Consider the following 25,013-nt stretch of genomic DNA (forward strand, 5'->3'; position numbering starts at 1 on the left):
GACCATCTACTGGAAGTCTACACAGGCCAGGGCTTGTCAGGACGCTGCAGGAGCACGCGGGACTTTGTCTAGAAGAAAGAGTGGTTCACATCCTATAGGTAGCCAGAGGTTTGAAGGGTTTTAAGCAGAAGGGAGTGTTGGCTAGATTTTTAGAAAGATCATCTGGGCAGCTGGGTGAAGGTGGATAGGAGAAGACAGACTAAAAGTAGTAATCCAGGCGCGAGCTGATGGTCGCCTGAATAAAGGCTGGGACAGAGGAATAAGAGAGAGAGGCAGTTTTCCGGCTGATGATTTCAGGATTGTTAAACAGAGGACGGAGAGCAATTTTGAAGGGCACCCAGTTTCTGCTCCTAATCCAGGGGAATGGGAGATCAAATAAGGTCAGTTTTGGATGCGAGTTCTGGTCTTCTGGCCCCTAGTCTTTTCACCTCCTGGTGCTGCCAGCGACAGCTGTCTTCGCGGTCACGGGGGAACGCGGCTGCTCCGCGGGATACCGGAACTCAGAGCCGTAACCCCACGCCCCTGGCAGTGGCGACAACAGCAGTGCGCTGTCCTGGGCGCCAGAGGGCGCCCCCGCACACGCTCGGGCCGCTCTGGCCCGGCTCGTCTCAGTGGCCGCGGAAGGTGACGTGGACACGGAAGTGGTCGTCGTCGCGGCGGCACCGGTGGGAGCGGGGCGCGGAGCTCAGAGTACAGCCGGTGGGCGGACGGGTAGCGGCGGTCTCGCATTTGCGGCGGCAGAGGACGCAAGCGTTGTCGGTTGAGTGCGAGTTCGCCGAGCCGACGAGCGGCTTCTCAGCCCTTCTCCTGCCAGTCGGAGCCCCGGAGCCGGGACCCGTTCGGCCGGCGTCACCATGACCAAGACCGGTAGCAAGGGCGGGAACCTCCGCGACAAGCTGGACGGCAATGAGCTAGACCTGAGCCTCAGCGACCTGAATGAGGTCCCAGTCAAGGAGCTGGTCAGTATAGTCCCGCGAGGCCCAGGCGCCCACCCGCGGTTGGCGCTGGCCCCTGCGTGGGTCTCCTCCTTTTCCTTGCCTCAGTTTCCATAACTTAAAACAAGGTCGGGGGAATGGGACTAAGCCCTTGGAGAGGCCGCGTCCGGCCCCAGTGTTCTTTCTGGGAAGTACACGTGTCACTTTGGCGCAGTTCCAGAAGATGGGGAGGAGCTGCTTGTCCGGCCATGGGCTTTTTACGGGTCAGGCGTGATCTGCCCTCATTTCAAGGGCTTTCACCGCGCTCAGCTCTGTGCAGGACCCAAAGTAGGCCCCCACGGAGCAGTTACTGTGTATTCGGAGAATGAATGAAGAAATGAATGAATGACTGTCCAAGAAGGCCTCCAGGTAGACCTGGGTGTGGCCCAGAACCTGGCTTTTCTAGGAAGCCAGCAATCCCAGGAAGCAATTTAGGAAGCTCACTGCCCCAGCCCTGAGGCGTCCTTCCTTGAAGAATGTGAAATCTCACTGCTTGATTGGCAAAGTCTCTCCCTAACTGTGAAACAGGTGTGAATCCTGCACCTATCCCTCCATCCACCTACTCCCACACCCGCAACCGGGATACAGGCCTGAGGCCCCAGGGACATTAGGAGTATGTTGCCAAAGTGGAGTTAGACCCTAAATCCCTCCTTTGCCCACCTGGTCCCGCACCCCCCACAGTAGCCTCACTTTGGATAACCTGCACTTCCCTCACTGCCTTTAACGAATTACATTTACCTTTGGCACTTGGCCCAGTCTTCCTTTCTTGGTTGTGTAGCATGGAGGTTCGAACAGGATTCCCAATTCATAAACCAGCTCCATTGCTGATTTATGAATTGGGTGCCCCTGGCCGGCTAGTTAACCTTTATGTCTAGATTTCTTCACTTATAAAATAGTGATGATTGTTCCATCTCACAGGGTTGTTGGGAGGATTAGATAAGATTGTAATGTAGACTACTTGGCAGACAAATGCTGAGGCATGTAGCTATTACCAGTGTTCTTCCCACTGTAAAACCTCAAACTTTTTTAGGTGGTCAAACTTAATTTTGGGGACTTCCTGACCGTTGGAAAGTGCAGGTTGGTCCAGTGTCCTTAACTGAATATTTGCTTTCTTCCCCACCCCAGGAAGATGGCCAACCATGTTTCAGCCAGGCCCTAGGACTGCTATTTGAAAACATTTCTCTAGGCATCTGGTCAGCATTGCCCCTGGGAGACAGAAGGGTCAGTCTTGCTGAGCCTCTCCAGCCCAAATCCCATGGGGGAAGTAGAGGTGGGCTATGAGGGTCTTGTGTTCACTCTGCATTCACTCATTTACTCACTCATTCAGTCATGAATCAGCCAACGGATATATTGAGTGCCTAGAAGGCACTGAATGGGGACTATGGAAATCACAAAGCCATATCAGACACAGTCCCTGCCCTAAAACCTAATAAGGAGTGATGCTAGAGAGAACTTAAATGTGCTATGGAGAATTCCTAAGAATCTGTTTTCCTTTCTTGAATGTTCCACAGCCAAGTCTCTACTCTTTGCATTCTTCTCTGGGTCGTGGTTGACTGGCTCATTTTTTCTTTCCTGTCTCCAGGAATATTATACTTTAGAGCTTTTTTTTTTTTTTTTTTTTTTAAGGCCTTTTCTAATTGTGAGAGCTTTCTCCAGAAACTCAGATGTTACTGAATCATTCCATGTGTTGATCTGACATTTTGTTCCCATTCCCTTTCCTAGGCTGCCCTCCCAAAGGCCACCATCCTGGATCTGTCCTGCAATAAACTGACAACTCTACCGGTAAGACTGGCAAGCAAGCACAATTCCTTCTAGAGCCACAGTGCTTCTCTTTCCTGTTTGGGGGAGTTGTGTCAAAGGCATAATTTCAGGATAGACCTGCAGGCAGGCCACCACTAGATTGGAGTGAGTTGGGGTTAGAGGGAGGTGGTTTGTCTTAGTGGGAGGGGAAGAAAGGCCTCATTCTTTAGAACATTGGGAAAGCCAGGTCCCAGAAAACTAAAGTCAGCAGGATGCTGGCTTAGACACTTATTGGTCTCATCTTTTTTTCTGCCTATTTTATTCCTTTGAAAAATAATTTATCTCCCTATTACAATAGAGGAGGCTAAAGACCATTTTTTAAGTTGCTCTGTATTCCAGAGAGAAAGCTGTTTCTGAACAGCCTCCTTGTGCATCTTCTGATGGAGTATGGGAAAAAGCATGGTTTTGCGGGACTGCCATATCATTATCCTCCCAGTACTTGAATTATTTAAGATACGTTTTGTTTAGCATGTCCGATCTAGTCCTTTTGATTTTTCTTTTGCGACTTCTCCCAGTTCTCCTTTTGCTTCAGCTGTGATAACACAGGAATCATTCAGTCCCTCAGCCTCTCTGGGCAATGGCTGGTCTCTCCGTGGCAGTGCTCCTTCACTGTCAGGCCTAAGTTTGTTGTCCTTGTTGCCTTTTCCATCCATTAGTCTGGCCTCATCACTCCTTGCCATACTCTGTTGGGCTCTGGCTCAGGGATCAAATCTCAGAAGTTGGCGGTTTCTTCATTGGCTCATTAGTTCATTTCTGTCTCAACATTCTTCTGAGCCTCACTTATTGTTTATAGCATCTTCCTGCAGCTCATCAAGAACCATTTGTAGGGGGAGAAGGTATAGCTCAGTGGTAGAGTGCATGCCATGCCTAGCATGCATAAGGTCTTGGGTTCAATCCCTAGCACCACCACTAAAAAAATAAATACACCTAATTACCTCCCCTCCTGAAAAACAAAACAAAAAAGCAAAAACAAAAGAACCATTTTCCATTTCTTGGGAAAAAGCATCTGAGATCCCACTTTTTCCAGGAAGTATTTTGTCTCCAGTTAAAGACGGGTAGCAGTTCCTTGCAGCCTGACCCTGACCCCTGCTATACACTTTGTCAGATTGTCACTGGACACCCCTAAGTGCACTTTTCAGTCTGAGTGTTCAGTTGTCTTGCCTTCCTCTGCAGTGCAGATCCACAGGCCCCCAGAGAACACACATAGCGCTTCATTAGCTGAGGTTGGAGCATCACTGCAGATGGGTGCTGAGCAAAGGCTTAATGACAAAAGGGATGTTTTGAACTGTGCTAAAGAAGAGCCAGGATATAGGTGGGATGGGCCCAGTCAGTCAAAGACCACTCCTTGAGTTTTGCGGGACTACCATATCATAGGTGCTCCAAAAAATAAAGGAAGAATAACACTGGGAACTCAAAGGGCGCTTGATCTTCTGGGGAAAGTGGATGGTAGCACCATGTTTTGACAGCTTCCACGGAAGGTGAATGTAGGGTGCTGTGGGAGGACGGAGTCACTCCGGGGGCAGCATGGAGGATAGGTCCGAGGGAGAGGGAAACCACACCTTCTCTCTGCCTAGTTCAAGCTATGCCCTTTTGCATACACATCTCACCACTTACCAGGAGCAAGGCTGCACATCCCTATTTTTATTTGAGGTGGAATAGCTGGTAAAAGGTAGAGTCGGGGTTTGCTCAGAGGTGCTCTCTGACTTGGGGGCTTCTGGACGCTTACATCACAGTGTGTGAGCCCAAGGCTTAGGTCTTCTCTCTTTGGGTCCTAGGCGGACTTCTGCGGCCTCACGCACCTGGTGAAGCTGGATCTGAGTAAGAACAAGCTGCGGCAGCTGCCAGTGGACTTTGGCCGACTGGTCAACCTCCAGCACCTGGACCTCCTCAACAACAGGCTGGTCACCCTGCCTGTCAGCTTCGCTCAGCTCAAGGTAACGACTGAACCAATGTTTCATGGCCAGGTGTGGCAGAGGGCTTGGGGACTGAGAGAGCGTGGCTGTGAGAAAGGCTGCCAGAAATGTCACCTGTTACCACACCCTCAGATGGCTTTCCCTGCAGCTGGAACACAGAGGGGCTTTCTTCCTGCTCATTTGGTTCCACTTTGAAGGGCTCTTTACGTGCACTTGGGCTTACCAGCCTCTCCGCCCATCTCTTTAGAGCCTGAAGTGGCTGGACCTGAAGGATAACCCCCTGGATCCTGTCCTGGCCAAGGTGGCAGGGGATTGCTTGGATGAGAAGCAGTGTAAGCAGTGTGCCAACAAGGTAAGCAGGTGGCTCCTTCACACAGTCCCCTGGGACTTGCCTCTGCTGCCTCTTGGTTTTCCCTCCTAGGGCATCTGCAACTGTGTGATGATTGAGGCACAAATCTCTGAGCCTGTCAAGCAAGGGCACCTTTGTTTCTGTTTACTTTACAAGTAATGGAATAATACTGTTGTCTCTTCTACTGTGGTACTTCCGTGCTTAAGAAACCAGGACCTTGCGTGATCCAACATTGCACTGTTGACAGTTGTCTGTATGGAACAAGAGGGTTGGGGGCTGTGACCTTTCTTCTTCATGGTTATTGTAGGAATTTTGATAATGAAGGTGTTAATATTTGTTAAGTTTATACCTGTAAGCAGACATATCCTGGACAGATCTGGCATTTGGTTTTAGTCACATCATCTGGAGGAAGCAACTAACTGGCAGCCTGGAAAGCAAACATCACCAGTAACATTGAAGATGATTTATACTGTTTCTTAAGAATTGTTTCTAGCATTTAAAGTTAAGTCTTTTTGGTTCACAACACCCCTAAACAAAGCCAAATAAGTCATCTGTCACTCAGCCAAAGAAGCAGCAATCTGTTCTAACGCTGAAGGGAACAAATGACTATGGCTAGAGGTTCTGAGAGATGGGCATAGTGCCCATCATTAGCTCAGGGCTGCTTACATAATCTCAATATCTGTAACATCCACTGTTACCAGAAACCCAGCACAAGGTCAGTGCATCCAAGAAGCCAAGACAACAGTTTGCCCAAGGCTAGAACTGTACAAGTGATCAGTGAAATCTTGTTTGGAAAACTTGGTGCTTTCAGAGTAATGTCTGTTCTGAAGACTGACAGTAGCTACCACGGACTCTTCCTCTGTCGCACTAGCTCTGCACGTTTCATCTCATAATCCTCGTAACCCTGGGAAGTGGGTATGACTCCCCTACTTCTGATGTGAGAGACCTCAGTGCACAGCACCTTTCATTTAGCCCTTGTTCATTCAACTAATAGTATGTTGAACCATGTGAAGTTGCTGATATTCCAGTGTTTGACTTACAAAAATAACTTTTATTGAGTGCAGAGGTCTTTGGCATTCACATATACCTTCCAGGCAAAGCTCCAGGGAGCAGAGTGCATTGTGAAAGTGGTGAGTCAGCCACGCTCCCAGCACCGCTGCCCAGAGCTGTCTCCTGCTGCACCTTGAAGCACGTGACGTGGGCCAGTCAGAATGAGGTCACTTGTCTCCAGGAGTTAGTTTACATCTCACCAGCCCTGACCCTGTGGATGCATAGTAACGGATCAGCTCGGCGCATAATAAAATACCTTAGCACCTTTTAAAAATAAATTTGTTAGTTCAGCAGTGCCTACTACGTGCTATGGACTGGAATAGGTAGACAAGATCTCCCCTCCAGAAGCTCACAGCTCATCTAGAAGAGCCACTCCCATTTCTGAATTTGCTGTGTTTTCAGAAAACTTAACTCCTGATGTATTGTATCCAAGCTAAAAGGGCGGCTCTTAAATGTTCCAGCTCTTCATTTAGCCAGCTTTTACCCGCTAAAATCAACTGAATGGTTGGTGCTTATTTAAAATTCAGAGATCAGCATGAGGCAGGGACTTGGAACTTGGGCTGCCTCTCCACCGCGCTGGGCCTTCCTCCAGATCCTGCAGCTCCTTGTTGAGCTGCCATTTGTTAGTTACCTTAACCCTTTGGAGAGGTGCCAGCAGGTGCAGGTCCTGGGTTACTCAGGACATGGTTCCTTGTGGCTTTAAACTAGGCTCTCAGGGGGAGCAGCTTTTGTAGGCCAACTCCTGAGCCCTCATATGATAGATGTATGCATATCTGAAGTTTCCACAAAGTAAAATAATTGCATTTGAATATACGTCTGTCCTGCAGGTTGTCTAGTACAGCAGTGAAAGAGACAGTTAAGACAACTTGCTGTCTTAATTTAGAATACTTAAGGTTTTCTTATCTTACTAATGCAGTCAAGAAGATAAGGTAAAAAAGCAACAGTGTTTATTAAGCACACATAATGCCTTTCTCTTGGAGTTCTGCCGCTGTGCCCTAGAAATAAGAGGGACAAGCTTTGGCCTAAGAACTCAGGAGACCTGCCCTCTCAGCTGTGCTGCTCTCTAGCTGTGACATCAGAGCCTCAGTTTTCTTATTTTTAAAATGGGAATCCAGTCCATTGTTCATCACACCTGTATTGAGTACTTGTAATTAGCTAAGCCCAGTGTTCCTCTACAGAGCTATAATGGCAGTAGTCCCTACCCCGAGGGAACACACAGTCTAGGACTGAGATGGATAAGAAAACTCCCCCGGAGGGGGTGGGGGCTGAGGCAGCCAGAGGAGGGGAAGGTCAGGGAAGTGTCTCAGAATAAGTGCTGTCCCTGCTCATCACAGAAAGTTGCTGGGGGACTTACATGAAGTGATTGTAAACGGCAGGACTCTTGCAGGTTCCAGTTGGCATTGTGTTTCACAGACTTCTTTCCTGACAGCCCTGAACCGGGCGCATATGACTCTTACCCAGCCAAGGTTGGAACAGTGAAGATACAAAGATAGATTCCATTAGCTCCGCCCTGCTTCCAGGGCCTCTGGTGATCTGGGCTCCTGAATAAAGCAGTCTCTTTTTTTGAGACTCCCCCAGGAAAATGACTCTTTGAGTCTAGCGCCCTCCTCTCCCTTTGCAGGTGTTACAGCACATGAAGGCCGTGCAGGTGGATCAGGAACGAGAGAGGCAGCGGCGGCTGGAAATAGACCGAGGTAGGTAGCCATCTCTTTTCTGGTCTCTGCCGGGTCCTTATCCCAGCCAACTGGCCGTCAGCTTCTGGAGCTCGGAGCCAGCAGAGGAGCCATGCTGAGCAGTGGGGAACAGTGTGGTAAGAGACGACATCTTCTTTGACAGATCTCTCTCCAGGCCTGGCTTCCTCACTGGCCCTGCGGTCAGAGTCAACTGCTTGTCTTTCTGCCTGCTGGGAGGGTTAATAAGTATCTCAAATTAAACATGGCTAAGCCGGGTCCTCTTCAGCATCTCCCTGTGTTCCCCAGTAATGAGAAATCACCATCCCTGTGGTTACTCAGTCCTGAAATTGGAAAGCTGTCCACGATTCCTTTCTTCTGATTCTCTCCCATCCCACCTGTCAGCAGTGGCTCCTCAGGGCCACCACCTCATGGACTGCCACAGGACCTCCTAGCACAATGTCCTGGCTCCACACCTGTGCCCTCTCCACAAAGCCATTTTCCACACAACAGCCAGGGAGGTCTTTTTAAAACATAAGTCAGTTCTGCTGCCATTTGCTTAAAACCCTCTCATGGCTTCCGACTGAACTTAGAATGAAATTCAAACTCAGTCACATGGCTGACAAGGCCACTGTGGCACACACCTGTTTGCTTCTCTGGCCTCACTCCACACACCAGTGAGAGGATGCAGTCGACTTGAGCCACACGAGCCTGAACACACCAAGCACAGTCTCATCTTAGGGGCTTTGCTTGGTTTCCTTTCCCTGGCTTCCGGCTTCAGCTTCGTGTAGTCCCTCCTGTCTCTGCTCATATGTTGCCTTAGGTTAACCTTAACCCTTTCACAACCACCCAGACTAGAATGGCCAGTGCATCTGTCACTGTCATATCCTCAGTTATTTCCTCGATGGCTCACATCACTGTCTTTCTTTGTTCACTTTATTTATTGTTTGTCTCCTCCTCGAGAAGGCAGACGATTTAGGCACTGCAGCCTGACTTTTTTTCACTGCCGTATCTCAGGCACTTAGAACAAGGCCTGGCACACAGCAGGCGCTATGTCGGCCAGCTGGCTGACTTCTGAGCCTGCCTACTGGAGGACTCCTGTGCTTGGAGGGACATACACAGTACTGATCACAGGCGGACCCTGAGATCGGAACCTCATGACCATCCCTGTACACACGTGGCTGCTGTACCGCCTGTGTTTACTCTGACCGCTGCTGCTTTTGCTTCTGGATGGCACGTGTCGTCCCGAGGCTGCATGGAGTGTGTTCTTGGCATTCTCAGTGCCCAGCTGGAACTTGGAGCTTGTTTGTCTGTAGAGAAGCAGTGGAAAGCTACAGTACTAAGAGTGCTACTTTTCAGCTACAGGATAGTTCAAAGAGGCTTTTGAGCCCTAAAAGGACATGTAACCACCATTTGTGGCATTCTGGCTTTGGAAAAATGCAGCCTTCCAGATAACTAATTTGGAAATGCATTTTTGGAACCCAGTAATTTGTAAGTTGGCTACTGTGTAAACATACTTGGGCTGTGAAGTAAATCTGAGCGTGACATAGGCTCCCAAGTTGGAGTCGAGAGAGCACCCTCTGACAAAGTGTTAGTCTTGCTTTTTCAGGAGAACATTTCCATCCTCTCTAACCCCGAACTGAGTGCTCAGTTTTCTTCCTGCTAGCCCTCTCCATGCCACGTTCCTTTCTGAAGCTTGCGAAGACAGGAATCAACACCTCCATTATTTCTTCTCTTCATAGTTGGCGTTGTGCAAGGCTGTCAATGGCTGTGTCTTCTGAATCAGTACCTAATTCTAAAGGAGCACCAGATTCATCACCTCCGCCTTTCTTATTCCCTGCTAGTTACATCCCCCTAATCTCTGCTGCTTGTGGCTAGGAACCCCTTAATAAGGATCCATTCGATAAACCCTGAGAGCAGCTTATTGTATTTTAGGGAGGGCTTACTTCCCTGAGATTGCCTTCTAATACACCTTATGTGAGCCACGGCATAAGGGAAAGAGCCTGAATCCACACTTTTAATCACTTGGGAAAGCAAGCTGGAGGTCTGTGGGAGAAGCCACTTTTGGATCTCCTTTCTCGTAGAGGCCGAGAAGAAGTGGGAGGCCAAGCAGCGAGCTAAGGAGGCTCAGGAGCGGGAGCTGCGGAAGCGGGAGAAGGCGGAAGAGAAGGAGCGCCGGAGAAAGGAGTACGACGCCCTCAAAGCAGCCAAGCGGGAGCAGGAGAAGAAACCTAAGAAGGAAACAAACCAGGCCCCGAGTACGTTTTCCTCTCAGTTGCAGGGTTCCAGCAGGAGTGCAGTGGGGGGACTTGCCTGTGTTTTCAGGATAGATGAGCGAGTGAGAGAATGAGCTTGTAAACCTTGTCAGATGCAATATACTCTAAGGCCTGGGAGTAACTTGGAGGGTCTGCTTGCAGGGAGCAAGGGGACCCTCCAAGTGCCCTGGCTGGTTTGTTTCCCCAGTGTCACATGCTTATGTGCAGATGTTTGGGTCAGATGTGGCTTAGAACATTCCCAGAACAGGGTGTTGCCCTTTTTGTAAGGGTTATAGTCTGAAGTCACCCAGAATGGTGAAGACTGCATATGTTCACATTACTCTTAAAAGTCCCTGATGTCAGGTGGGGAGGGTATAGCTCTGGTAGAGTGCGTGCCTAGCATGCAGGAAGTCCTGGGTTCAATCCCCAGTCTCTCTATTAAAAAAAAAAAGAAAGAAAAAGTCCCTGATGTCACCCATGAGGTGTACTGGGCTTTGAGTGTGTGGTGCCATCTCGGTACCACCTGCACTGCCTGAGATTTTCTTTACAAGTTGGACCAGGTCACTCTCTTTGGTGAGCACCAGGGGAATCATTTAATCTGTGTTCAGGGAACCATGTTGTATAAAAAATACTCACTAGTGTTTTACCTGAATATGTCCTGTTGGATTTGTGTAGTGGTGTGGATCCACGGATGAGGGAGGACCATGTATCCTCTGGGCCAAAAGGGACCCCTGAGGGAGAGGCGCTTGAGCAGGGAAGAAGCTCTGTAGGGAGTGGAGGCCTGTACCTGTCCCTGCTCATCCCCACTGGCCTTGAGCAAGTCACCCCCTCACACCTTTTTGTTTCCTCTGTGTAAATGAGGATCATACCTCCTTATAGGGTAGTGATAGGAAGTGAAAAAAGCTACTTGACAGAATCATGTAGTTCTTGGCCTGTGGGTGCTCAGTCGAGTTTTTTAAAATGTTGCCTAAAAGTCCCCAAGCCAATTTTTTTTCTAATTATACATACATTTGTTCATTGCAAATAATTTCTGTATATATCAGGAAATGGCGATTGCCTGTAACCCCCCGATTCCCAGCAGCAGCCGTTGTTACCAATATGGTGCACCGTTTTCCAGGCTTTCTTTTTATATGCATCTTATATAATAATAATGACATTAACAGTATTAATACATTTCAAACCTGTTTCCCCAAATGGGAGACGCTCTATCCATGCTAGATGCTTCCTGGTGAGCACCTCCCTTGATCCCGAGGGGCCCAGATCATCGCCATGTTATGAAGGAGAACTTAGGACCCTCGGGACTATGCGCTATGTGAGGCAGAATGAGTCCAGTTTTGAATCTACTCCTCAAGATCCAAGGGAGAAGGAGTTTGTGTTTTAGTCTCTGCATAGCAACATTTTTAAGAGCTCAGACATTCTTAAAACCGTTTTCTCCTCAGGGCCTGGGGAGTTTTCAGCAGAACTGGGGTGTAAGTGGATCTGCACAGAGGAGACGAGCATTGATTGGTAGCGTGTGGGTCTCCTCAGACTGACTGGACCTTTTGTCTCCCATGACTTTGTCCCTCCAGAATCCAAGTCCGGCTCTCGGCCCCGTAAGCCGCCCCCCCGGAAACACACCCGGTCCTGGGCTGTGCTGAAGCTGCTGCTGCTGCTGCTGCTGTGTGCAGCTGGCGGGCTGGTTGCTTGTCGGGTGACAGAGCTGCAGCAGCAGCCCCTCTGCACCAGCGTGAACACCATCTATGACAATGCGGTCCGGGGCCTGCGCAGCCATGACATCCTCCGGTGGGTCCTGCAGACCGATTCTCAGCAGTGAGCTTGTCCTCATCACCTGCTGCCTCCCAGCCTTGGAGCTTGGATTCCTATGGAATTGGGTTCTGCTGGACACAACCTGTTTTTAGTGTCAGACCTACCTGCCATCATCAAATGGCTGCCATTTGGTACTTTAGACCTCCTCTTTGTAAGACCTCCTTGTTCCTCAGTCAGGGTTCCCTGGTTGAATAGGGAGAAGTAAGAGGTAGGGACAGTAACCTGCATGCTTAAAAGAATAGGCTTGAGGTGGGGAGAGGAAAAAACAGCCTTTTCTAGTTGTTATACGAAGCTGTGTAAAGGCAAGACTCATTTCTACTAAAGGTCAGCTGTCACTCCATTTATACTTTTGTATGTCACAGACCCTTTTTTTCATTCCTCCCTGGGGAGCCAGGGCAGATCAGGAGGCAGTGTGTTATTGGGGACTAGGGGGAACACTATACTCAGCAAATCTAGCCTAAATTTGGGGGGAGGGACATACCTATTTTTAAGGACCTCAGACATTTCAGGTATTTTAAATGATCATACAAAATCTCAGGCTGTGAAAGGGACTTCAAGACCATCCAGTCCAATATAACACTTGTAGATGGGGAAACTGAGGCCTTCCATGACTTGCCTGCAGTCTCAGTTTGAGGCAGAACTGGATTTCCACCCTGGTGTCCTTCCTTTCCTTTCCATCATTTTGCCTCCTTTATAATGTCCTGAGAAAACAAAACTTACACTAGAATTGTGTATCTCTTGGCTGGAGTATAGACTCTTTCCTGGGAAACAGATTTATGACTCACAAACAAATCTCATAGCTACGAGGGTCTTGGGCAGCTCCTGCGAAGTCCTGCCGCAGCTTATGTGGTTTCTATAAAACGGGGATGGTCCAGGCTCCTGGCGTCAGTTTGAGAGCATGAACTCCCTGACTGCCAGTAAACAAGGTGGACCCTTGCAAAGCCACACTGTCTGTGACAGCTCTGTTAAGTAACTGGTGTGATTAAATACCTCAGAGCAACCTGGAAACTCAAGCTTCATAGACAATGAGGTGTAGAACTGTTTTGACTGTAGACATCACTACATGTATACAACGAAGGGAAACAAGTAGCATCGTGGAGTTTAAAAGTGACACATTAAGGACTAGCACAAATAAGGGGGGAACTGTCTGTTCTCATCTGCCAGGTTAAGCATTTTCTTGCTCTGTGGCCTCCTTTGCCTCTTTTCACAACAGCTGGACGGAGGGATCAGAAATGGCCATGTCATGGTGCTCATTCTTAGAAAACTCCGGATTGCGAGCTCTTTGCCTCTCCCCAGGGAGAGCAAGAACCTGCCATGTTCAGTCAGAACGGGATCCAGCTTTTCAGCACTAGTGGCCCATTTGGATAGGACTGACACACAACTGTCCTGACAGTGGAAGAGAGGACTTGTTCTCCCTCAAGGACAGCTCTGCCGCGCAGGCCCACACCTCACTCAGAATCACTACACATTCCTTTAGTCTTCCTCCAAGCTCCAGAGCCGTTGGCGTATATGCTTCACTGAAACTAAACACATAGTACATAAAATGAGATTAAGAGCATACAGCAGTCAGCACAGTGACCAGACCCCGTTCCCTGGCTGGGGGAGGCAGCTTCAGTGGGTGGGGGAAGGCTGGGGCCCACTCAGTCCTGTCGAGCAGCTCACCAAGGGCAGTTCACTCATGACCTCGAGATTTGATGCTGAGGTTCTTTTGGATTTCTCCTGTTATTAAATACGTGTCTGAGTGGTCTGTCTTTGTTCCTTTGTGTTCTGAGGGCTGGCTGGGGTAGGGGGTTCTGCATGGCAGCTAGGAGAGGAATGTTAAATGCCTGTGAGCACAAATGCAAGCACCTCAGCCTTCACCCGTACGTCGACAGGTACGGAGATAACTGCAAATAGTGACGCCCACGAAAGCCTGCTGTAGGCAGGACCCAGGCCTGTGCTGCGGGTGACGTTTTCAATCCCTGCGTTGCAGTCATGCTTCCAGGTGGGGGAGGTGGAAATCTCCAGCTTTTCATCCTTGTCCCTGAGGGCTGGCATCAGTCTGCAGTGTCTAAAGAGAGATCTGGCTGCAAAGCTGTCATCTGAAGGTAGATGCGCCTGGAGAGCTCTGGCCCAATACGGCGGGAGGTGGCTGTCACACCTTCTCCACGGCGCACCTGTATGTCTGCGAGCAAATTCTGGCGTTCTTGCTCAGAAATACACCGCTTATAAGCCTGAAAATGGTAAATGACCTGTTAATACCACACCATACACAGCCATTCCTCATGAATAAGGGTTGGGGGGTAAGAACCCATCCTCCCTCCCTGGTCAGTGTTGACTCTGATCTCAGTAGACCCACACTGGTGACATACAAGGTATTCTTGGGCCCTCACTGGTGTGGTCCTGGAAACTGGCACCCCACTAAGGCCACAGTGCACTAGGCAGTGACGCCTGGAACAGCATACCTGGATCAGGAGCTGCGGGGAGGGATAGGTGTCCACAACAGCACTGGCCATTTCCAGGCTGACTCGGTTCAGCTGCTGAATCTGTCTCTTCCAGACCAGCGCGAGCCCCCTGCCACAGCGGTCCACCTTTGCCCCTTCCAGCCCAGTCACTCTCCAGGCAGAAGGAGAAACTAGTTTGATCTCGGAGCTTTCTGAAAACAGCACAGTTGAGGAGCTACGAGTCACTTGTTACTCTGCTGCACCTGTCCCCTTAACTAATAATTCCTCCACTGACCTCAGAAGAGGTGGGCACAATGGTCTATCTGGCCTAGTTAAACGCTCACTGTTCCCAAGCAGTGCCAGTTGATGATTCCTCTTAAAACATCTATTCCTTTTCATTAAAAGAGAAGGTACCAGAGAACTATGAGACCCTTGCTTATATTGAGATAGGGTTGTATTGATCAGAGAGGCCATGTGCACAGGGTAGGCACAAGGGACTGAGTATCAGGCCATTTGGAGTCTGGTTCTGGTTCTAATTTGCTAGGAACTTTGACAAGTTGGTCTCTCCAGGCCTCGGTTCCCTCAGGTATAAAATGAGGGACTTGGACTGGATTGTCTCTGAGGTCTCATTAATTTTAAATTCTGGCTATGAATAGTCCTTGAGCTAGCTAGGCTAGAATTGTGTTTGACAAGGGCTTATTACATTGTGACCTGATCTACAGTGAGTCCTGGTAACTTGGCCCACTGGTGACCCAGTACCACCTTGCAGGACACAAACTTACACATAAGGTAAAGGAGAACATTTTAAGGGGACTAGAGGGCTCTTTCCAAGAATGCCCAGGGTTAGGTCAGCTCCTTCTGCTTCTAGCTTGAGTGACCACAGACTAGCAGCAGAGTTCAGAGGAAAGGGATATCTTTGGGTACCAGAACCACTGTAAAGGACAGGGCCCAGCGACGGAGCCAGGACTTGATGGGGCACTCACTTGAAGGGTGCTTCAGCCACAGCCTTTGTGAACGTGCATGCAAAGTTGGCCAGCTCTTTCCAGCTCTGCACAATTCGAGCCTGGGCTTCTGTGTGTAGCTGCAGATCCACCAGTGCCTAGAAACCCAAAAGCAGGATGGACTGGAAGGGCACAGAGAGACTAGTTTGAAACTGCTCTCCTCTCCCTGTTCAGTGAAGCTGCACCCCAGCCCCTTGGCTCCCTGTTTGGCCCCTTCTTAGTGCCAAGGCATAAAGTAGTGTCCAGCAGGCATTTTACTCTTTATCAGCAGCAAATTGGGTTAGATGAGAGTGGGCACCCACGCTGACTCAGGCAACAGAAGTTCTTACCTCTTCTATGTCTACCCTGGTCACCCCGGCCGCTGTGTTGGCCTCTAGTTGTCTTTCCTTCCTCTTCTCCTTGGCCTGTTCTCTGGTGGCCACTCCCTGTTTCCTTCTCCTCGGAGGATTCGGAGCACTGGAGCAGGGGAGGAAATCAAAGAGTGACACCTCCAGGCTGAGCTCAGGCAGAAGAGGTATGCAAAGCTTAGAGCAGAGAGTCCCACAGGGCTGGTCAGGGACACTAGTTTGCAGAGGGACCTAGATCTGGGATAAATAAATTCAACCCTGTTGGCCCAAGAGCTGCCCCTTTTAACGCCAAGTCTCAAGGACAAATCCAAACCTGAAACAGTTCTCCTGATCCACAACCACCAGTGACACAGCTTTCCCAGCTGTCCTTGCCGTGATGTCAGTTACAAAGCTCTGAAGCGTTTCCTTCCCTTCCTCGGTGCTGCCCAGAGTTCTCTGTATAAATGGGCAGAAACTGCATGAATGCCTGCTCCCTAGGGTCATCCCTCTGTCCCATGCCTCGGCACCAACCCCTCTGGCTCTGCCCACCTGTTTGAAATTGTAGATCATAGGTACAAATGCCTCTGCCAAGAGCAACACCAGGATCATTGGCTCCTCCACCCAGTCCTCTCCATCCTGTCAAAGGACATGGAACCCAGCAGAGGGAGGCAGGTCAGCAGGTGCTCAGCACCTGTGAGAGTGACCCAGGCCTTTTGGGTGAATGAACACATCCCCATCAGCCTAGTCCATTTTGCATTACCCTTTTTCTTCTGAAATGAAGTCACAGTTACAAGAAACAGTGATCCATGATCCTGTCCCTCCCAGTCTCAACTGTTCAACCTTGGTGTACTGCATCTCAGAGGCAGTGAATAAGAAAAGAACATTAGTGAATTGAAATGGATTGAGAAATAACTGCCAATATTTCTATGCATTTTGAACAGGGAGACAGAGAGAAGGAAACTCTTCCAAAAGATTTGGAACAAATAAGTAACTTGGGCTTTGAGGGTAGATGCTAAGTATGAGCTGAGCGGCCCATACAAACACACAGGTTTTGTGTGACAAAGAACCACTAGGGAAACTTCAGTCTGTGAGAGCACCTCTTTGCCATACTAGGGCGTAATCAAACAGAGCCAGGGCCGCCTTGTGGTCCACAATCCTACAGCAGTACAGTATTACAGAGTGCAGTTTTCTGATTAGGTCCCTATAATAAGAAAAAGCCAAGTCCCACAATATAGCAAAGCACAAGTGGGAAGAGCTCTGGGTTATAGTCCCCGCCCACCGCCGCCACCACTCAGCTGTGATCCTTAACAAGGCTTTCCAACTTCTCATTTTCCCCCCTGTGATGTGGGGATGAGAATTCCTTCCTTATAGGATAACTGTGAGAGAAACAGGGGCGATCTTTCCCCACCACAAGGGATGCCTGACAATATCTGGAGTCCACTCGGAGGTGGACTACTGAAATCTAGGGTGTGGAGGCCAGGGACACTGCTAAATGTCCTACAATGCACAGGACAGGCTGGCACAACAGGGAACTAACCAATCTGAAATGGCAACAGTCCCTGAGGAGGAGAAAGCGAGTTAACATCATTATTACCTTGAGGTACTGCGCTGTCCCTTGTAGTTTCCTTGTGTCCCACTCCTGCCTTGGAAAACAGTCCCTTTATTAAATCCTGAGTGTGCCATCTGCTTTCCTGCTGGGGCCCTGACTGCTATATGTCCCTTAGAATAAAAGCATATTTATTCTGTGACTCTCAGGAGGAGGAGAGACAGCAGCCAGAAAAGCCCTACCTCAGCGGGCCCAGCCCTTCTCCTCCAGGAGATGCTGCGAGGCACGGCCTGCGCCTCAATCACACAGGAGCACTCCATGGACTGCAGTGCACCGAGGAGCTGGCCCCCACCTTCCATCTGTAAGAGCACTGCAACAGAGGGGAAAGGGGTTGTCAGTGGGGCCCAGGAAGCAGTTCACACAGCACAGGGTAAAGAAGGCTGCCTGGAGGACCTGGATCCAGCAGCACAACGATGTGCTTTAAGCATTCCTCTGGCCTCTGAGCTTTCAGCCTGTTGACCAGGGCTGCCTTCTTCTTCCTTTCCTGTTGCCTCAGGGTGCTTTCCTTCTGGCTTGCTAGTCCCCGCTGCTGGCATCTCTGGGAGTCTCTCTTCTGGACCTTCTGATTATGCTTGGTTCTCTTCTGAGGCGGGGGTACCTCTTCATTTGTTTGGGCTACTGTCAAGCTGTTGCTCTGGACACAGCAGGTAGTTGGGCAGGCTGGAAGCCGATGGCATGGATGGTCTAACATAGGGTCCTTGCACTTGGATGCACGCCTTGCTAAGGTGTCATGGGGGGGAATATAAGTGATCCTTGGAAAGGGCTGGTTTTGCCAGTCACATGATGCTCCTTCATTAGTCTGATGAGCCAAAACACTTTTAGCTGGGGAGCTGGAGTCCTCAGGGCTCAGCTGCTTGTGGGTCAAAAATCTACAAGTAAGTCTCTCAGCCAGGGGAATAAATTCCTCCTCATCGTCACTTCCACTGCTTAGCACCCTAACTGGCTCTGTTTGTGAGACAGTTTGAGCTGTGTCTGGGACAGGTGGTGGATCTTTCCATTTTGGTGATGGAGGACAGGAGGCCTCAGAATCTGAGATGTCAACCACTACAATCTCCTCCTCTTTCTGAGGCTCCCTCCTCTTTGCTGAAGATGGTTCCTTCTTCAGGAAGGCAAATGTTGGCAACTCCTCAGAGTCACTCTCACTGGAATCCAGTGAGAGTGATGACTTCTTTAGAGCCATCAAAAATGCTATCCGATTAATTCCCTAAAAGGAAAAGATAAGACACAGACTGTAGCATTGAATTCAGTCCACTAGATGTGTTCTACAGCCAAGCTTTATAGAAATAAATATGATACACAGAGAAATGGAGAAATAGAGAAATAGGGCATGGTCCCAGCAAGGTCAGCCTGGAACTCAGAACAGCTTTGTCTGTAATCTAACAGGAACCCTCCTCAAATCCTTTCTAGGTCAAGGTGAAGTATAAACAAAGTGGATGCTACTATTAAAAAGTCTTAATGGAGTAGAAGCGAGATTCCACACCACCCCTTTGTTGATCTCTGCATTTAAAATGGAAGTACCGAGTCATTAAAAATTGAGATATAATTTGCATCCTATAAAATTCACCCTTTTAAAGTGTACAGTTCAGTATGTTTCAGTATATTTGCAAGGCTGGATAACCATCACTACCATCTAATTCCAGAACATTCTCATCACCCCAAAAAGAAATGCCACAGCCATTAGGCAGTCAATCCATTTCCCTTCCCCCACCAGCCCCTGGCAACCATAAATCTTCAGTCTCTATGGATCTGCCTATTCTGGATATTTCATATAAATGGACTCATAGCATGTGCTCTTTTGTGAAAGGCTTCTTTTACTTAGCATGTTTTCAAGGTTCATTTATGTTATAACACGTGTCAGCACTTCATTGCTTTTAATGGCTGAATAATACTCCAATGTATGCATATACTACATTTTGTTTATCCATTCATCACTTGGTGGACATTCGGCTTGTTTCCATTTTTTGGCCACTATGAATAATGCTGCATGAACACCATGTCCAAATTTTTGTGAGGACATGTTGCTGGGTCGTGCACAAGAGTCACTCTTTGAACAAATATTCACTAACACTGTGTGACCCGGGATGAGCCATGTAACTCCTGGGGGCCTCGCCTTCATTTTCAGTAAATTTGGGATAATAAAAATAACTACAAGGTTATGAGAGTTTAAAAAAAAATTTAATGCATCAACAGCACTCTGTACAGTACCCAGCAATCACCAAGAGTTCAGTAAAGTAAGCTTAACGACTAGAGAGGGACCTCACCCCTGTCCCCGTCCGGGCCTCTGCTGACTGGCAGAATACGGAGATCGGACAAGCCGGCCCCTGCCAGGCATATTCCACGCCTTTCCAGCCGGCATCAGGGCAGGCAGCTCGTCCACACGCCGCAGCAGAGGCCCCGGACGCCCCGGCCACAAAGCCGCTACGGAGCAGAGCTCAAGAGGGAGGTCCTACCTCGCCCGCCTGCCAGCTTGCCTGCAGGCCGGGCTGTACTCACCAGCAACTTCTCGCGCCACTCTTTCAACCGCCACGTAGGACCCGGAAGTAGATCTTCCCGTAGCGGAAACGGAAGGTTTCGGAGACCGAAAGCGCGCGTACAGCAAGCATGGCGTTGGCGGCGCTGACGCTGAGGACGCGGACAGCTGGTAGCGGGACGCCGTCGCCGTCGCGGGGCGAGGGGTGGAGGCGGGATGGAGACCTTGCCGGGAGCCGGGGGATGGAGGCCGTTCCCCGCGGGGGACCCTGGGGGCGGGAGGGTTGGGGGATAGTGCGGGGTCCAAGAGGTTTGAGGGGCGGCAGTCGCCGATCACATGACATCTGGGGCGAGGGTCAGGTGACCATCCCTGCCTGGCTTGCAAGTACAGCTCCCTTAGCGGTTGGTGACTTAAGTTCCCCGCTTCTCCTGTCTGGCTTTGTTTGGGTTCCTTCATCTGTAAACATGAGTTATTACCTCAGGCTCATTGGAGCCCAAAAAACGAATCCGTCCGTTCAACAGACTGAGGTCTGTCTTTGTGCCAGACACAGTGGTAGGTGTTGAGGATTTCAGCAGAGAAAATAAAGACGTAGTCTCTCCCCCAAGGCTGGTCCTTTCTAATGGATAAGTCAGTTAAGAAGCACATAAATAAAATAGTTGTAAATTGTAACAAGTACTGTGAAAGAAAGGAAAAAATGTGTCTGTTTCTCTTTTTTAAGGTGAGTGGTCAGGGGAGCCCTCTGAGGAGGTAACATGTAAGTTAAGACCTAAAGGATGACAGGAGGCCTGGCTTTGTAAGAGAGGCAAGAGAGTGACTTGACCCAGTTTTACATCTTGAGAAGTAAACTTGTTTTTATGTGAATTTAAAGGGAATAGCAGTGGAAATGAGGAAACCAGATGGGAAGCTTTAATAGTAGCCCTGATGAGAGATGATTTAGCCGAGATGTTAGTACTGTCAGTGAACTTGGAGGGAACTGGGTGGATTTGAGATCCATTTGGAGTTAGAATCCACAGGACTTGCTGGTGAACTAGATATGTGAGGTGAGCAAAGGGAAGGAATCAGCAGTGATTCCTTGATTTCTGCTTGAGCAACTGCATTTCCTTTGAGCATTGTTTAAGGAGGAGGATGGTAAATAGGGTGAAGGGCAAAGGTTTGTGAATGAGATAAGGTAGATAAAGCAAGTCTAGTTCCTGACCTTAGTAAGAAAGTGAATGAATGAATAAATAGGTGTTTAAAGGTAGGGAGATCCTGGTGCTGTGCTCTAAGTCCTTATCTTTGATCCTTTGCCCCAGCTAGTCTGTGTTCTCATTAAAACTTCAGAAACCTAGGTTTTAGGAAATCTGAATTTACGGGCTCCAGGGACCCACAAAGGCTCTAAAGATCCTGGCATCACCCTGACTAAGCATAGCTGTATCTGCAGACCTGAGGGCAGGGACTGCCATTCCTCGGCTTTACGTGGGGCACAAGGCTTCCATCCTGGTTAGTATGAATTTTAGTTCCCTTTCCTTTTTAAAATAAATGCCGTTGACCACTTTGGAATGAAAATGGAGACATCAGATTAACAAGGGCAGGGTGTCAGCCTTCTTGGTTGGACTTGTACTTGGTGGGCTTGCCGAATGAAGAAAGGGCCCAGCCTTCTGAAATGGACAGGAGCCTGTGGTAGCCTCCCTCAGAAAGGCTGCCCTTTTTGTTTACAAGTGTATGGTGTGCCATGGATGGATGGTTGGATGGATGGCTGAGAAAGTGGTGGGTGAGGTCAAAGCAGGCGCCTCTCCCTGGGTGTCCTGTGCTGAGCTCTGTGGTCTGGCCCCTACACAGTGCATGGAGCCTTGAGGGCATGATGGTGAGTGAGGCTGAAACAGGCAGCTCTGTGGTGTCCTCTTGCTTGCGGGCTTCTGTTTCTGTGGTGTTTGTTTCTCCTCATTAGGACTGGATGTGTCAGGACCTAGGGCACATGGTGTTTATTTTTTTCCATTAATATGTTATTCCGTCCCCCCCTCTCCTAACCCCCTACCCACCCAAAGCCACACACACACACATGCACATTTCATGCAGTGCTTACACCCTGGACAATACAAGGAATGACTTGTCCCCTGTCATGGGAGAAGGCCAAGGACTTCAGACACTCCCTGAAAGCCCACACAGTCAAGTGGCATTTCTGCTCACGTATCTTCCTCACCTCCCCTGCCACTACCCACTGCCACCTCTCAGCTTAGCAGATGGCCCATTGAGACAGAAAGAGAGTCTGATTGGGAGCCTCCCTGTTTGAACAACATTTCTGTTCTCTCTGCAGTTACAGCCCTGCTGAACCCCCCTCAGGCTGCAGCTCTTGCTGTCAGATATGCATCCAAGAAGACAGGTGGCAGCTCCAAGAACCTGGGTGGAAAGTCACCAGGCAAACGCTTTGGCGTCAAGAAAATGGAGGGTGAGGGTGTGGCTTGGTTTCCACTTCCCAGTTAGCACCTACCCTGCTACCCCTGGCGTTCCTATGAAGAGCAGGAAAAACACGCAAGGGCCCAGCCCTGTACTCTCCATTTTGCTTACCAGAACATTTGGCTCCTGATTAAAGAGGCAGATTAGAACTGAGGTGGGGTGGGGGGCCTGAGGAAGAGCAGATAAGTGGGAAGCTTGGCCATGCAACAGGAGAGGGGGCTGCCAGGTGGGGGACAGGGAGCTGCTTATGTCAGACTTTTGGGAGTTGGTCTTATCCAGGGGCAGGCCTAGAGGGTGGTGTACAGCATTTGGGCTAGGAAAGCGAGGGCTGCCATGTTTTCTTACCAGTTTGCTGTGCCTGCCTCATCCTGGGGGCCCAGAGTTAGTTAGTGCACTTGTGGACTTTTCTTCTAGGTCACTACGTTCATGCTGGCAACATCCTTGCAACACAGCGCCACTTCCGCTGGCACCCAGGTGCTCATGTGAGTTGCTCTGTACCCTCCTGCCTCACTTTTTCTTCTCTAAAATGAGCTCTCCATGCTCCTAAGCATAGTAATTTTTACAGTTGCATTTAAATTGAGTGCTTATTAAATGCCAAGTGTCATGTTGATTCCTGGGCCTACATTATCTCCATTCATCCATACCTCCATCCCTAGGGTAGGTAGATATCACCTCTTGTTTACAGGTAAGATGCCAGAAACTTAGAAAGGTGGGGAATGGGGCGCGGGGTGGGGGGGCAAGTGACAGAGCTGGGATTTGAACCAGGTCTGCCTGACTACCAAATCACTTTTTTGCCTTGGTAATAACATTAGCCTGGTTCTCTTGGGTGTCTTTTCTAACCTCCAGTTCTTAGAAGAGGAGATTTCTAGTGATTTAAGATATTTTTTTTAACCTTTTCAATTTATTCACTTTCTCTTATTTTTAAGAATTCCTCCTTTACATAGAGTTATTCTTAGATGGCTGAAAGACAGCTTAAGTTTAATAAAATAGAATTTAGTGTGTGAATCAGAAATTGGGTCCGTACCAAGCAGGGATTTCAGTTTCAGTAAGTTGGTATTACTTTCTGAGGTAGGAAGGGTCTTTAACACAGGCTTATATTATATATTCTTTTTTTTTAAAATTACATTACATTAATTTAAATATTACATTACATTAATTTAATTATTACATTAATTTAAATATTAGTTTTGTTTCCTCTGTAATCAGTTTCCTTCTCCCTTCTTACTATTTTCTTGGCATTTTAGTAGGCACAGAAAGACTGATAGTAACCTATAATTATTTTTTAAATGCTGATTTCTATGTGAATTGATTGTATCTGTAGTAGCTTTTTTTTTTTTTTTTAGAACTTAAGACATTTACTATGTGGCTCTGTTAACTCTTGGGACTTAATAAAATAATGATAACAATAATTTAAAAAGTTAACATGTTTTGACCTGGGCAGTGTTCTAAGCTCTTTATGATTGCTAACTCATCTCATCCTCAGGATGATCCCATAGAATAGTTAATATTTATCCCCATTTTGCAGATGAAAAAACTGAGACATAGTGAAGTAAGTTAACTTGCCCAGATCACCCTACAGTAAGTAGTAGTGCTAGGATTTGAACCAGTCTGTTCTTTTAATCAGAGAAATATTGAATAATGCTAGACTGCCTGGGTGCACACATCCAATCTCAAGTTCTAAAAGAAAAAAGCTAAAATATGGATGGTTAAAAAACTACATATATGATACATAATTATTTAATCTCTTTGCTCATATTTATTTATTATGAAAAACAAGGTTAGAAATAGTAACTACTTTACAAGGTAAGAATTAAATGAGTTAATGTATATAATAGGGCTTGGAAAAGTGGTTACACACAGTGAGTATTACATAATTATTAACTGATATTATTATTATTTAATTAGCATATGCATTATCCATATAGCTTTGAGCCTAAACTTTATAGATCACCATATAGATGAAAATGTGTATCAAACTAGTGTTGTGTTAAGCCTAACTGAAGCAAGCTCTCAAGGGCAGTAATTAGAGGCATTTTCCAGGGCCTGGTTGGGGAATATGACCGCTGTGGCTTCTGACTAGCTGCACAGACACGAGTCCAGGTATCAGTCCTAAGGAACTGAGTAACCACCACGATTGACTGTTGGAATTTTCTTGTCCTGCCTTTGTCATGGAGTAACTACTAAAGCACTGGGGAAGGAAGCCTGAAATGGAGCTTTTTGAATCCTCCCCTTTAGCCTTAGGCCTGAATCCTTGTGAAAAGTCTGTCCTGAAGCCGCGGGATGACCACCTGGCTGTCCAGCTGACTAGGTCTGTGTGTTGCAGGTGGGGCTGGGAAAGAAGAAGTGCCTGTATGCCCTGGAGGAGGGGGTAGTCCGCTACACTAAGGAGGTCTACGTGCCCAGTCCCAGCAACTCGGAGGCTGTAGATCTGGTCACCAGGCTGCCCAAGGGCGCTGTGCTCTATAAGACTTTTGTCCACGTGGTTCCTGCCAAGCCTGAGGGCACCTTCAAACTGGTGGCTATGCTTTGAGCTCCTGGTTGAGGCCTTTGGACGGAAACTGGAACACAGATGACAGGAGAGAGGTATCAGAAGTTGTCAAGGGTTAGAGTGATGACAAGGCCTCCCAAGGAAGAAGTCTGCTTGATGGTGACTGCAGGAGACTGTGAAGTGACTGGCTGGGAAGCCCTTTGGGAGACCTGACTAGGGATCAATAATAAAGTTAGTTGGAGTCATGAGTCTGTGCTGTTTTGGGGGCAAACCTGGATGGAGTGGCTTACTGATTTGTTTACCCATGTTCTCTAGTGCACACCCAGGGGGACCCTCAAAGCAGGAAAGAGCCCTGTCAGAGTGAGGAATAAGAAGAGAGGACTTCATTTTGAGGAGAGGAGGTTGCTGTAGCACCATCCTCCAGAGAGGGATGTAGGGGAGAGCTTGTG

General features: G+C 48.5%; 3 protein-coding genes across 3 annotated transcripts; 2 read left to right on the forward strand and 1 right to left on the reverse strand.

Annotated features, from left to right (window-relative positions):
* Positions 1-621: 621 nt before the first annotated feature.
* Positions 622-13,564, forward strand: LRRC59 (leucine rich repeat containing 59). The gene is made up of 7 exons (XM_006177014.3): positions 622-959; positions 2,697-2,756; positions 4,550-4,708; positions 4,935-5,039; positions 7,708-7,780; positions 9,841-10,014; positions 11,580-13,564. Exons 1-7 carry the CDS (start codon positions 855-857, stop codon positions 11,822-11,824), a joined length of 921 nt encoding a protein of 306 aa, XP_006177076.1. The 5' UTR covers positions 622-854; the 3' UTR covers positions 11,825-13,564.
* EME1 (essential meiotic structure-specific endonuclease 1) lies at positions 13,422-19,719 on the reverse strand. The gene is given in 10 exon segments (XM_032498141.1): positions 13,422-14,030; positions 14,262-14,396; positions 14,398-14,452; positions 15,224-15,339; positions 15,571-15,697; positions 15,902-16,023; positions 16,117-16,203; positions 17,356-17,483; positions 17,567-18,377; positions 19,667-19,719. Coding segments are annotated over 9 exon segments (1,734 nt in total). The 5' UTR covers positions 18,354-18,377; positions 19,667-19,719; the 3' UTR covers positions 13,422-13,853.
* Positions 19,682-24,812, forward strand: MRPL27 (mitochondrial ribosomal protein L27). Its single transcript, XM_032498172.1, has 4 exons — positions 19,682-19,814; positions 21,937-22,068; positions 22,491-22,558; positions 24,400-24,812. The coding sequence occupies exons 1-4, from the start codon at positions 19,775-19,777 to the stop codon at positions 24,604-24,606; spliced, it is 447 nt and encodes a 148-aa protein (XP_032354063.1). The 5' UTR covers positions 19,682-19,774; the 3' UTR covers positions 24,607-24,812.
* The last annotated feature ends 201 nt before the right edge of the window (positions 24,813-25,013 follow it).

This window comes from Camelus ferus, chromosome 16 (genome assembly GCF_009834535.1).
Source record: "Camelus ferus isolate YT-003-E chromosome 16, BCGSAC_Cfer_1.0, whole genome shotgun sequence".
NCBI classification, from domain to species: domain Eukaryota; kingdom Metazoa; phylum Chordata; class Mammalia; order Artiodactyla; family Camelidae; genus Camelus; species Camelus ferus.

Excerpts from the sequence above, each read along its gene's own strand:
- LRRC59 (XM_006177014.3), top strand. The coding sequence starts at position 855 with ATGACCAAGACCGGTAGCAAGGGCGGGAACCTCCGCGACAAGCTGGAC. Across the intron at positions 5,040-7,707 it reads GTAAGCAGTGTGCCAACAAG|GTGTTACAGCACATGAAGGC; the intron begins GTAAGCAGGTGG and ends CTCCCTTTGCAG. Across the intron at positions 7,781-9,840 it reads GCGGCTGGAAATAGACCGAG|AGGCCGAGAAGAAGTGGGAG; the intron begins GTAGGTAGCCAT and ends CCTTTCTCGTAG.
- MRPL27 (XM_032498172.1), top strand. The coding sequence starts at position 19,775 with ATGGCGTTGGCGGCGCTGACGCTGAGGACGCGGACAGCTG. Across the intron at positions 19,815-21,936 it reads GCTGAGGACGCGGACAGCTG|TTACAGCCCTGCTGAACCCC; the intron begins GTAGCGGGACGC and ends TTCTCTCTGCAG. Across the intron at positions 22,559-24,399 it reads GCTGGCACCCAGGTGCTCAT|GTGGGGCTGGGAAAGAAGAA; the intron begins GTGAGTTGCTCT and ends TGTGTGTTGCAG.